The 13,473-nt window shown below is 39.8% G+C and overlaps 1 protein-coding gene across 1 annotated transcript in view; it reads right to left on the bottom strand.

Moving 5' to 3' along the window:
- The window catches only part of tanc2a (tetratricopeptide repeat, ankyrin repeat and coiled-coil containing 2a), a 173,601-nt gene that overhangs the window by 14,457 nt on the left and 145,671 nt on the right, over positions 1-13,473 (bottom strand). The window contains exons 8-18 of the mRNA XM_055194501.2: positions 11,749-11,877; positions 8,653-8,934; positions 6,883-7,010; positions 5,933-6,164; positions 5,676-5,845; positions 4,575-4,853; positions 2,721-3,052; positions 2,520-2,628; positions 2,310-2,432; positions 1,866-2,102; positions 1,548-1,733 (exon numbers count right to left, since the gene is read on the bottom strand). Coding sequence (XP_055050476.1) covers positions 1,548-1,733; positions 1,866-2,102; positions 2,310-2,432; positions 2,520-2,628; positions 2,721-3,052; positions 4,575-4,853; positions 5,676-5,845; positions 5,933-6,164; positions 6,883-7,010; positions 8,653-8,934; positions 11,749-11,877 — 2,207 coding nt within the window. The remainder of the gene's footprint in view (positions 1-1,547; positions 1,734-1,865; positions 2,103-2,309; positions 2,433-2,519; positions 2,629-2,720; positions 3,053-4,574; positions 4,854-5,675; positions 5,846-5,932; positions 6,165-6,882; positions 7,011-8,652; positions 8,935-11,748; positions 11,878-13,473) is intronic.

Below are 13,473 nucleotides of genomic sequence, written 5' to 3'. Positions count from 1 at the left end.
TACTGATCCATGCGTTTAACTGTGTTGATATGATTGGTTACATGTTTGTGATGTTGGAAATCAAGGCGATTTCTCCAATTTTATCAATGGTAATACACACAACCGGCGCAACGTCATAGAATGTCTCTAAACAGGTTCACGCCCACTTTTTGGGGGAATAAAACTACACTTCTCATAGATTTCAATTCAAAATAGCGGAATAAAGCAACATTTGTAGCGGCATAAATACCTTAAGAAATCACTCAGATTAAACATGTCAAGTTATTATATGTCCACCCTGCCTGCCATAGAGCGTAAAGGATACATCAACAAACTTAATTTGGTCAATTCAAAAACATGTCCCCCTCATTCTCCCAGCGTCAAATCCGTGCAACAGCGCTAACCAGTAATTGATGGAAATATCTTTAAGCCAGGCTAGTTGTATGGCTGGACGGAAAAGTGCACTTACGTTAAATACAAATACATAATATATAAATACGAAGTAATTTTGAAATACGAAGTTAAATCATTCACTGTTGATTCGATGAGGTACAAGAAATGTCCGGGTAAAAAACCTCTGGCCACTGGGTAGCGTTGTTACACAAATTTGACACTGGGAGAATGAAATCTGAGTGATTTCTTTAGTTAATCATGCCTGCCAGCTGTGTACGAACGTTGATTTGTGCCGCTAATTTGTATGGAATTCTATGGGAACTCTAGTTTGTTTTCCCCTAAAAAGGGGAGGTGACGAAATTGACAGTCAAGTTCCCGGATGTGCCGGTAGTCTGTATAAATGATGAATTTTTACATGGCTTGTCTTAAAACATATACAGTAAAAAACACCACAGACATATAAACAACAATAAAAACTTGATTTTCCCCACAGTAGGACTTTAAAACAATTTACATTGCTAAACTGAAAGCAATTTACAGGTTCACCAGTTTTATTTAATTTCAATTTAAAGAGGACATATAATCAAAATCTGACTTTTTTCATGTTTAAGTGCTATAATTGGGTCCCCAGTGCTTCCATCAACTCAGAAAACGTGAAAAAGATCAACCCCGTACTTAGTTTTGGTAAACCATCTTCTGCAAGGATTTGGAATATTAGGTCATTAAAATTTGTCTCCCCTTGTGATGTCAAAAGGGCATAATACCGGCCCTTAATCTGCACTATCCAACCACGGCACTGCCATTTAATGCAGAGAAAGAGAAAAAATAATTGACAGCGCAATCGTTTCAATTTTCAGTGTTTGCATTTCATGAGCTCATTTGCATTTAACTCTTTCCCTGCCATGATTTTCACAAAAGTTGAATGCCTCCCAGAAAATGTTCTTCTTTAAATATATAAACATACAATATATTAAATGAAAGAACATTGTTGCTTGCACCTACAAAGTGAGAATTTAAAGATGTTATAATAAATTATCTGTGTGATATTTTGAGCTGAAACTTCACATACGCACTCTGGGGACACAATTTTGTGAAAATGTTTTTTGTTTTCTGGGTACATGCAACTATATGCATTCAACTGTGTGCCGTGTAGTTTAGTAAACATGTTCTTATACCTCAGTATAACCCATGCTAGCTGCTGCTATGAGGGCTTGCTGAACCGCATGGCTTTTGCTCAAGGATCCTGGATGCTGTCCGTCAGTATTCCATTCACACTGAACCAGATACTTCACAACCTCCAGATGTCCCCGCAGGGCAGCGTGAACCAGAGCACACTGACCGTTTTTATCTAGGTGGTCCACCTGTACAGAGAGACGAGACATCGAACTTGAGTAATAACCGGCAACAAATACAAAACAATGTTATGATTAGGCGAGACTCAATTAATGGTTAATGGACATCAAGCTATCCATTTAGGAGTGTCACTAACTGACCTTGGCTTTCCTGCTGCAGAGGGCAGTGACGATGGACAGGTGTCCCGCAGAGGCTGCGTAGCCAAGAGGGGTGAGTCCGCTCTCTGAAACTCCCTCCGGCTCGGCCCCAAACTCCAACAGCAGAGCTACCATCTCAAGGTAGCCCAGGTGGGCGTGCACGCAGAGGATGGGGGCATTATTTAACACCTCTGTGCGATAATTTACATTGGCCCCGCCCATAATCAGCAGTCGAGATACCTGTAGAAAAACGTGAAGTATTTAAATGCAAGCACAGAGAAACAGCTAAGGTGCTAAGCAGTGCTAAGGTCATGGGTTCAATCCCCAGTAACACGAAATCTGAAATCTGATTAAATATCTGCCAAAGGTGTAAATGTAAATGTGAATATTAATTTTTTTTGTTTATTAACTATCAATATTTGTTTAAATGATGTTGTCCACTGATACCTTGATGTTAGGCGTGTAGAGGTTTCTCAGTGAAGCCAAAGCAGCCGAAAGCCCTTCTGAACTGTGTGAAATCCACAACCCCTGCAAAACTGATGAAGAAACCCCAATCTTCTTACTCAGCCCCTGCGTATGAGACAATCACACTGCGGTTACTCATCCGTGCAAAACGCAATGCAGTTAAGCTTAAAATCATTTGTAATCTGTGCACACCTTAAAGATGTGAGCTTTGAGAATGTGGTGACCGAGCTCAAGGGTCTGTTGCCGATTGAGTTTCCCCTCTTGCCTTGAAAACCAGAACGCAAGCAGTGTGTGTCCGCTCCTGAAGAAACCCAAAAATAAACTTTTTAGTATTAGCATGGTTGATGTACACTACGGTTCGGCAACCCACAAAATTTCCACTTGGTTTCTAACCTGGGGTCACAGAGGAACTTGGTCTTCTCTCCGTCCTCTCTCCATATGAGCCACTCTCTGAAGGAGGGGTGGACAAACATGCGCGTGCCGTCACGTCTCTTTACAAGGAACGGTGACAGGAGTTCGGATCTCTGCTGGAAATCATCCCAGTCGAGAGCCGCTCCTCGCACCACGCCGGCATTGACGGCGCCGAACGCCTGCTCGTCGGTTAACGGGTGCAGCGAGGCCACGGCTATGTTAAGCAGTGGAAGAACGCGCTCGAATGATGACTGCGTGGGAAAGCGCATGTTCAGCTGCAGCAGGTAGAGCTCAGCTAGATTTACTGGAACCACCTGGGTACAAAACATCACATTTACAGTAACAAAAAATACATTTTTAGACATGATTTACACCATTCCCAATGCATTATGTATGTTGTATATTCATGTATTCTTTTGTGCCGAGACTGGAAAGTATGAAAAGTGGTTCGACTGGACTTAAAGGGACACTCATTTTCCATTTCCCCTAGAGTTAAACATTTGAATCTTACCACTTTTGGAATCCATTCAGCTGATCTCCGGGTCTGGTGGTACCACTTTTAGCATAGCTTAGCATAATCCATTAAATCTGATTAGACCATTAGCATCCCACTAAAAATAACCAAAGAGTTTAGATTTTTATCATATTTAAAACTTGACTCTTCTGTAGAGTGATATTATTATAGCATATTAGTAATGATATTACGCAGTGCCGAAAATATTCCCCTTGGTAACTTTCAATAGCAGGGGACTATTTTAAAGCACTGCGTAATATCATTGCGCCGCCTGCAGCCATGTTACGGCAGCAAAGTCCATGATTTTTACACCAGAATGAGAGTATAGTTCATAGCCATATCTGCCTAGAAAATCGCAACTTTTAATTTTCTGTCGTTCTTAGCACACGATAGTAACTACAGAAGAGTCAAGCCCTAAATAGAAAAAAATCGAAACTCTTTGGTTATTTATAGCGCGACGCCAATGGTCCAATCAGATTCAATGGACCATGCCAAGCTACTCCAAAAGTAGTACCGCCAGACCCGGAGACCAGCCGAATGCACTCCAAAACGGCAAAAATCAAATTTTTACCTCCAGGGGAGCTGGAAAATGAGCATATTTAAAAAAAAAGTGGAGTGTTCCTTTAAAGCGATACTCCAGACAAATATCAAAATTACCCCATGATTTACTCATCCTTAAACAATCCGAGATATAAAGATGTCCATCATCTTTCAGACGAGCACATGTGGAGTAATTATATTAAATGTTCTTGCTCTTACAAGCATAATGATGGTAGAATACGGATCAGAGAACAACTTCTTACTTTGAAGCCCAAAAAGTCTTAATCCACATGGCTCCAAGGGGTTTATAAAGCGGGTAGTCGATTTGAGTGAGTCTAAGCTAGTTATTTCAGTTTATAAATATTGAAATATGTATTTTCTTCAAATTCGCATACAGAAGACCTTTATTAACCCCCTGAAGCCGTGTGGATTACCTCTCTGAAGGATGAATGCACTTTTTTTGGGTTAAAAGTCAGAAGTTGTTCCCTGAATCCCATTTTCTACCATTATAAAGCTTGGAAGAGCAAAGACATTCTCTTAAATAACTCCAAATGTGTTTGTCTGAAAGATTATGAACATGTGTATCTTGGATAACTTGAGGGTGAGAAAATCATGGGGTAATTTTGATATTTGGCTGGAGAATCCCTTTAAATTTATGAGACTGCGTGAGCATTGCGGCTCAATGTTTCAAATGTTGCTTAGACCACTATGCCACAGCTGCATTTAAACCAAATGGTGCATATATTAAAAGTCTCTGTTATGAAGTGTGAATGAGCTCTTACCTTATAGCTGGAGCTTTTGAGGACGAGGTAGCCCTTCTCAATGAGGTCCAGTGTCAGCTTCAGGTATAGGTAAGAGCCCCGGCTCAGACTCTTCAGATGAGCGCTAAGTTTGGTGAAGGCCGCGTTGTCCAGTTTGCCATTAAGCGCCACGTTATTCTGAATCTCCGGGCTGGAGTGCAGGCGGTGCAGTATGTAGCCCTGAAGGTCAGCGTCGATGGCATCGCTCTCATCCAGCCGATCCAGAGAGATCCGATGGAATGGCAATGGGCGAGTCACATCCTGAGACAAGAGCAATAAGAGAGAGAGGATAGGGTCACGAATGTTCAAATGACAAATAAAAATGTGTAAATCTGATTATATAGATATAGACAATCAGTCCTTCCAGAAAAACGCGGCAACTTATGCCATAACTGCGGCAACTTGCCATAACTGCGGCAACTTGCCATAACTGCGGCAACTTGCCATAACTGCGGCAACTTGCCATAACTGCGGCAACTTGCCATAACTGCGGCAACTTGCCATAACTGCGGCAACTTGCCATAACTGCGGCAACTTGCCATAACTGCGGCAACTTGCAAAAACTGCGGCAACTTGCCATAACTGCGGCAACTTGCAATAACTGCGGCAACTTGCAATAACTGCGGCAACTTGCAATAACTGCGGCAACTTGCAATAACTGCGGCAACTTGCAATAACTGCGGCAAAAACTGCGGCAACTTGCAAAAACTGCGGTAGCTTGCAAAAACTTTTCAATGATGTTCATGCCACATAATCACGTCACTTCATGACGTTCCCATGGCAACAGGGGACATGGTTGCGCTTGTGTAAAGTAAATGCAACATTTTTTAACTTTCTGCTAAGATATGTGTGATTTTTGCTACGAAAATGTGGGGATTATGAAATCATGCAAATCATTTTGCGCACGTATTTGAATAAATGCAGACTTTGGCTAATTATGCGTTGAATCATGCAATCACATTATCGCGTTTTTCTGGAGGGACTGGATAATGATTGAAAACAGCTTTACAATTTTTCCTAGAGGACAAAACACCTTGAAAGGAAAGACAGACAGACAGATAGGAAGACAGAAAATCTTGTAACCTGTAACGTCGTTCTGACAGTGACCACCAGTTTGAGCCAAGGAGGGAAGCGCTCAATAGTTTTACACAGGAAGGAAACAATGGTTTCCCCGTAATCCGGTTTATGAAACTCCGCCTCATTCAACCCGTCAATCAAGATGATGAGATTCTCCTCACATGCGATCTTCCTCTCTGAAAAATATCAGTCAACGTGTGATGCTTTGTGTTTACCCGAATTATTACGTATATTGGGTGTATAGCATGAATACGTGTACGTACCACTATGCAGGATTTCCAGTGGTTCCAACAGACCCCTGCGGAAAGCATTAAAAGGGTCCTGGACACAAGATCGCAGGCTGAGCGTGCTCTGTAGATGCGGCTGGCGCAGCAGCAGATCTCGGTAGGCCTGCATTTGAGGTGCCCTGCATAACAGCGCTGCCACGTTATGAACAAACTCGGGCACCAGGCAGGTGTAAGCGTTATCTGACTGGCAGTAATGGTATGCCACCACCTGCAGAATGGGAGAAAGTAGTGAGATTCAGAATATGGACAGTGGGAAAAATTTATACACATGCACAGAGTTACAAAGCAAAACTTTAGCCGACTTAAAGGGACACTATGCTCATTTTCCAGCTCCTAACTTTGATGCTCCTAATCTCATCATTAGATTATGAAACTTTAGCCTGGATTTCACAGATAGGTGTACATAACATCTGGAGTGCAAGTAAATGTAGGTTTAGATAAAAGAAAATAAAAAAGTCAGCAGGAACCGCTTTAAGCTCAAGAACACAATGAATATTAAACCGGAGAAAGATTGAAAGCTTTGAAACTTTGGGACGATGGAGGGGTTTCATAATGCATAAAACATTAGAGAGTTTGAGTGCATCAATGGCCTTATTCCAACGTCCTAAGATTGCTACTTACTAGACTTCACTTCATCATGTAGTGTGTGTGTGCATGTGTGTGTGTCTTCAAAAGCATGAGATCATTAACCATGCAGAGCACTCAGTATATCTAATGGCTGTGCTGGGAGACTCTGCGGATATAAATATTTGATAAGGCAACAGAGCCGCAATAAACCTCTGTGCTCAATAAGAATAGAGGGACACAGTGGAGAGAAGAGAAATAATGAGAGTAGGAGTAAATGAGTAAAATAAGTCAGAGACAGAAAAAGAAATGAATAAAAGAAGATAGATGAAGAGGCCGGTCATGTTGCTATTAGTGGGCACCTGTGAAGCCAGCCTCCTTAGAGACTCCTCCTGGCGTCTCCGCATCTCCGGTGTGCCTGGACAGCTGCTCCCTCCGACCAGAGTGCCGTGAGCGGACTGAGGCTGGCTGAGGGGCAGTGTGTCGCCATCTGATATTAAAAAAAGACATGGCATATATCCGGCTTGTGAACAATTTTAATATTTGCACTGCAAAAAATTGCTTTTTTACCTAGCATTCTTGTTTTGTTTCAGTACAAATATCTAAACATTCTTAAATCAAGATAAGCAAAACGACCTAAGGTGCTGGGCAAAGATTAATCGCGATTAATCGCATGCAAAACAATAGTGATTTTTTTACATAATATATGAGTGTGTGCTGTGTGTAATTACTATTTATATATAAATACACACACATTCATGTATGTATTTAAGAAACATTTACATGGGTATATATATATATATATATATATATATATATATATATATATATATATATATATATATATATATATATATATATATATATATATATATATATATATATATATATATATATATAAATTTATTTATTTATATTTGTATATATTCTATATGATATATACATTTAAAAAAAATTATATATACATAAGAATTTCTGAAATGAATATATGTATGTGTGTGTGGTTAAATATACATAATAATTACACGCAGTACAAACACATATATTATGCAAAAAACACTTTTATTTTGTATGCGATTAATTGCAATTAATCTTTGCCCAGCACTAAAAATAAGTCTAGTTTTTAGACAAAAAAAAAACAATAAGTGAATTTGTGCTTAAAACAAGCACAAAATGCCAATGGGGTAAAAATAATATATTTTTTCTTGAATTAAGTGTTTAAGAAAAAGTTGAAGAATTTTGTTCTTACACCATTGGCAGATTATTTTTATTTTTTTTGGCTTGTTTTAAGCACAAATTCACTTAAATTTTATATTTTTTGTCTACAAAACGTTTAGACATATTTTCTTAATTTTGCTCATTAAGAAAATGCATCTTGATTTAAAGGAAAACACCACTGTTTTTCAATATTTTACTATGTTCTTACCTCAACTTAGATAAATTAATACATATCTATCTTTTTTAATCCGTGCACTTTTAATCTTAGTACAGGGCCTTGTGAATGTGTTAGCATTTAGCCTAGCCCCATTCATTCCTATGGCTCCAAACAGCGATTAATTTAGAAGCCACCAAACACTTCCATGTTTTCCCTATTTAAAGACTGTAACATGAGTAGTTACACGAGTAAGTATGGTGCCACAAAATAAAACTTGTGTTTGGATCCATAGGAATGAATGGGGCTAGGCTAAATGCTAACACATTCAAGAAGCACTGTACCAAGATTAAAAGTGCACGCATTGAAAAAAGATAGGTATGTATATTCATCGAAGTTGAGGTAAAAACATAGTAAAATATTGAAAAATGGTGGTGTTTACCTTTAAGAAAGTTTTAGATATTTGTACTGAAAGCAAGACAAAACTACTAAAAAAGAAAGTCATTATTTTGAGATGTGCACAAAACTAGTTACAGTAAGTGATATGCAGCTGTACTGTGGATATATTTACATTTTAATATCTTCTTTCCATTTAACCACCCTGCTACATCCAGTTATGTGATATGCATGTGTAATCAATTCTCAATAAATAAAATCAGGTCTCCTCCCACATTTTTTCTCACGACTATCCTGTTTCACTTGGAAAAAATGTATTATGCAATTGGCATCTAATCTAATAAGCATCTAACTGTCCACTCACGTTTTGGGGAGGCGTGTGGACTGTCAGAGGTGATCTGTCTCATGCGGTTACCGTGGCAGCACATAGCCACCAAGCGAGAGATGATTGCTGTTTTGCCGAATCCCACGCTGCCGACAATAACGACACCTTGATTGGCGGCGGGCTCGCTGCTGCGCAGACAAGCGTCGACTTCCTGAAAGAGCCATTCTCGGCCGGTGAAGACGGTCTCGGGCGTGAGGCTGGGCACCTCGAAGAGAAGCGGCTTTAGGGCGATGTCCGGTGGTCGGTATGGAGCGAAGCGCACTGCATTGTGAAAAAAATAAGGAAAAAAACAATAACAGGTTTTATTTATATAATCTTTCTACACATATTATTTACAATAGATCATTTACGAATACATTAATTTGGGGGCTTTGATGTCGACAGGTGACCCAGTAAATATTAAAGATATCAAGGTTGCATTTTTACAGAATGTTCTTTACATTATGTAGGATGATTTTATGTAGAAAACAGTAAATCAAATAAAAAATTGACTTTAGTTGGGATTTTCTCACACTGGGTGACATTCTTACTTTAGACTTCAAAGCCATCTTAAGACATCACTGACAAACTGCCCCTTGGGGGGCATGAGATGGTGTCAGGGGGGTCTTCACTTTTATGATTTAAAAAAAAATACATTAATTTATCATACATTTTGTGCAGTTAAACATCAGAAAAATAAGGCTACTAACCAACAGCACTACATTGTATAATTTAATGTTTTGTTTAATTCAAATTTTAAGTTTGAGATTGTTTTACGTCATGAATTTTCTTTGGTGGGGGCTTGTGATGCACTAATGAATGCAATGAATGCATTAAGGATTGCAGGAATTATTCTTAACCAGCAGGGGGAGATGTTTTATCTGCAATGGCCCCAGCACCAGCAGTTTACACGAGCCGTACAGTAGCTGCGGTGTGAAACATCATAAATCAACGGCCGTCAATGGGGTGTCTTGACCCGATAATGTAATACAGAAAATACAGCTGAAATAACAGATCAGCTGCCACCCCGAGAACCTGTGCGGAGGAATGGCTGAGCTGTTGCCATGGTTACAAAAACCCACCCCTGAAAAAACCCTGCTTGTTGCTTTTACAAACAGATTATCCGTCAAAAACGTTGCAAGCGTGCATGTAACGAAATTTATATTCATCAGTTTAATCCGCCACATATGCTTGCAATCAATCACACTGTAAGCCTCATTATAAAGAAACTTAATATTCATTAAAACAATCCTCATCTAATATTCATACTTACTCGTGTAATCTGCATTACTCTCACATTTATCATCAAATGAACTGAAGCGTAACTACACAAACGGTTAATCCTGATTATTGATAATATTAACGGCTATCACAACTGAAAGTGTCATTTCAAAGCAGGTTATTTTTAATCATTTCTTATTCATTAATTATTCTAGAAGGCTCTATAATGGATTTCCGTTTCATCGAGCTTATTCAGCAACATGCATGACGGGTTTATTATTCCTTTCAAATCACCAAATTAGCATGTGGACTGTTAAGTAGCCATAACAAGTGAATTCCTTATCTGTGCATTAGCATATGGAGGTGGGTGGGGTTATGCGGGGGGAGGTGACTTTTATGAGATCATATGGATGCTAGAATAAGCTACAGACAAGTAATGGAAAGCATGAGGGTAGGGTTGTAATGAAGAGTCAGTAAGAAAAGAGAAGAAAAGAGCCTGTGGCGTGTAGTTGCACATATCTATATCTATTAAGACATCCTTACAAGGTACCGCCACAGCTGGTTTACTTCCTCGCATCATTTTTACAATTAAATATCATTATTAGTATTTAAATTTGGCTTTTTAACACACACAAAAAAGAGGACATGAAAGAACCTGCAGTGAAAGTACATCAGTAGTGGTGGCTTTTAATGGCGACCACAATCTTTAATATCTAAGTCACGTCTTGTCTATTTTGACAGAAGGTCTTTCAAAAAAATTACGCTACTTTGTCACTTCAAAAGCCTCCATCATTTGTGACAACCAAAATCCATTTCCAAATGGCCAATTTCTTCCAAGAAACCCGAGGATCCAACATTTCATTTTTCAACCACAGACAAACAGACCCAGACTGATCACAGCTTACTCCCACCCAGCCTGCGAGCTTGATTTAGGATGCATGGAGCCTTGACTGTGAGCTCAGGACAGCAGGCTGAGCTCAGACAGATGCCATTAGCCAGAGCCGCTGCTAACAGGAAGTCAATACATGGACTTGGACAGGAGACAGATTATGGCACAGCAGCCCAAAGGAGAAACAGAGAAAGGCAAGTTGAGGGAAAATCTGTGGAAGAGCTGGGGATCGTGTTGAGGGTTTTAATGGTCAACTTTGATTCATAAATGACCTCTGCTGTACCAGTCTTGTATGCCCACAACCTAATGTTTTGCTAAACTAAACTGTTATGTACAGTATATACTGGAATGGACGTCAAAGGATATGCCAACATGCACCTTCCCAAAATACATGGGCACCTAGGGCATTCTCGGATGCACCTCATAAAGTTGGTTGAGAGAATGCCTGGAGTGTGCAGAGCTCTAATCTAGACAAACTGCGGCTGCTTTGAAGCATCTAAAGTATAGGACGCATAACTATTATATTTAAACTCTAAGTCTATACAACACACATATTCTCTTTTATTACTGCATTCCTCATTTTACAATAAGTAGGTGTACTTTTAACATTTAACTTTATGATATTATCCTACACTACACAGGGAATTATATGGATTTTTCCAGAAAACTTCTTGCATAAAATAGATTCAAGCACTTTCAATGACCTGTATCTATTTATGTATATTTTCAAAAACTTCACAGGGCCTTGAATTTTCCCCCAGATTCACAAACTTTCAAGGATTTCAAGGACCTGTGGGAACCCTGTTGCAGAGCAAAAGTAGATCAGATGTGGGCAGTCCATCGGGTAATGTGTTCCCAGAGTCAATATGGTCAATATGTTAAAACCATAACCATCACTGAGTGACCTGTTGTGGGAGTTCATGTGAAAGAGATAAAGGTTTATGTGATTAAAACATGTGCACCAAAATGCAAAGAAGTACACAAACCTCTCATATCAGCCTGTCCAGAGCGACTAGATCCAGAGTTTTGGCGTGGCATGCGCAAAGATGTGCGTAGTGGAGCCTGCCTCTGTTCATCCAGGTATGCAAGATCTTCCAGGTGGGCTGAACTAGTGGCTGAGGGAGAGAGAGAGAGAGAGATTGAAAGAGAGAGAGAAAGAAAGAAAGAGAGAGAGAGAGAGAGAGAGAGAGAGAGAGAGAGAGAAAGAAAGAGAGAGAGAGAGAGAGAGAAAGAAAGAGAGAGAGTAATGAATCGTCACTGTTGATCACTAATGGGGCATACACACCAAACACGAGTTCAATGATTTGCACGAGTAGATCATTATATACTAAGTCAATGCAAAGACGCGATCAGTCGTGCCCGCGCTATGGGCGGAGCGTTTGCCCAAAAGCCCGCGATATGGGCGGAGCATTTGCGGAAAAAGCCAGCGGTATTGGCGGAGCGTTTGCCGCGAAAACCCGCGCTATTCGCCTCAAACGCGTCTTCACCCAAGTTGAAAATAATCAACTCAAGCAAAAAAATAAATAAAATCGCATGACACAAAGATAAATCCCACAAGTAATCTAGAGCGAGTAACGCGATGCCCCGCGTTTAGTGTGTACGTAGCATAACAGTTCTGACAGAAATGAAAATATTCACACATCATCTGATCAGCTGTGTCAAAAAAGACACTTTATACACATTATATTTGGCTTTGACACTCACAACTACGAATAAAAAAAATGTAAGATCAACAATAATTTAACAAAAAATGTAGACATTTACATTTACTCATTTATGCAAAGCGACTTGGCATGAATTCAAAGTATACCATTCATGAGTTTGGTTTCCTAAGAATAGACACCATGAGCTTTGTGATGCTAACACAATGCTCTAGCAAATGAGCTACAGGTACACAGCAAAAATAAACAATAGACATAAACTATACTCTCTTATTGTAACATACTATGGCGATACCATGGTAAAAGCCTGTGATTCAAGTGTACAAAATAACAAACAGACAAACACAACAACAAAACTGCTTGTGTTGTGCATCGGCAAAACAACAACTCATTAACACAATTCTTTCGGCCTATAGACAGTCTGTAAACTGAGTTTAAATGGATCTTACTGTAAGCTGCATTCAGACTAGCAGCGACTAGCAGAGCGACACGATTTCATTGATTTTAATGAAAGCTTGGCGACTTCAGGGGACACGAGCGACATTGACTATTGGCAACTGGATGGGGCGTGTCCAGTCACGCAACAAAGTTGAGAAATGTTTAACTTTATGCAAATTATGAGCGACTTTCTGAAGCGACTACCAATGAGAACGAAGCAGCCTCACTGAAAAATCCAGCAAAGACCAGCATAAGCTGGTAGCCTGGTTTTAGCTGATTTAAGGTGGCAGTCCTGGTCTAAGCTGGTCCTCCCAGCCTGGCAAAGCTGGTGGGTCAGCTGGTCTTTAAGCATGACCAGCTAAGTCCAGCTTAAAAAGTGACCAAAACACAGCTAGACCAGCTTGCTACACCAGCAATACCAGCTAAAACCAGACTGGGAGACCAGCTAAAACTGGATTTTTCAGTAGGAAGTGTAGTTCACATATTCATCTATTGTCAGTTACAGGAGAGGACGGCACTCATTTGTTTATGGACAACCAGCTTTAAAAACACCTCTTTTGAAAGAGACGAGCGATAGACAGGGAAAAAGTCGCTTATAATGTGAATGTACCT

The sequence above is a fragment of the Misgurnus anguillicaudatus genome, chromosome 19, assembly GCF_027580225.2.
Source record: "Misgurnus anguillicaudatus chromosome 19, ASM2758022v2, whole genome shotgun sequence".
NCBI lineage: Eukaryota > Metazoa > Chordata > Actinopteri > Cypriniformes > Cobitidae > Misgurnus > Misgurnus anguillicaudatus.
This window is presented reverse-complemented; position numbering and strand designations above follow the sequence as displayed.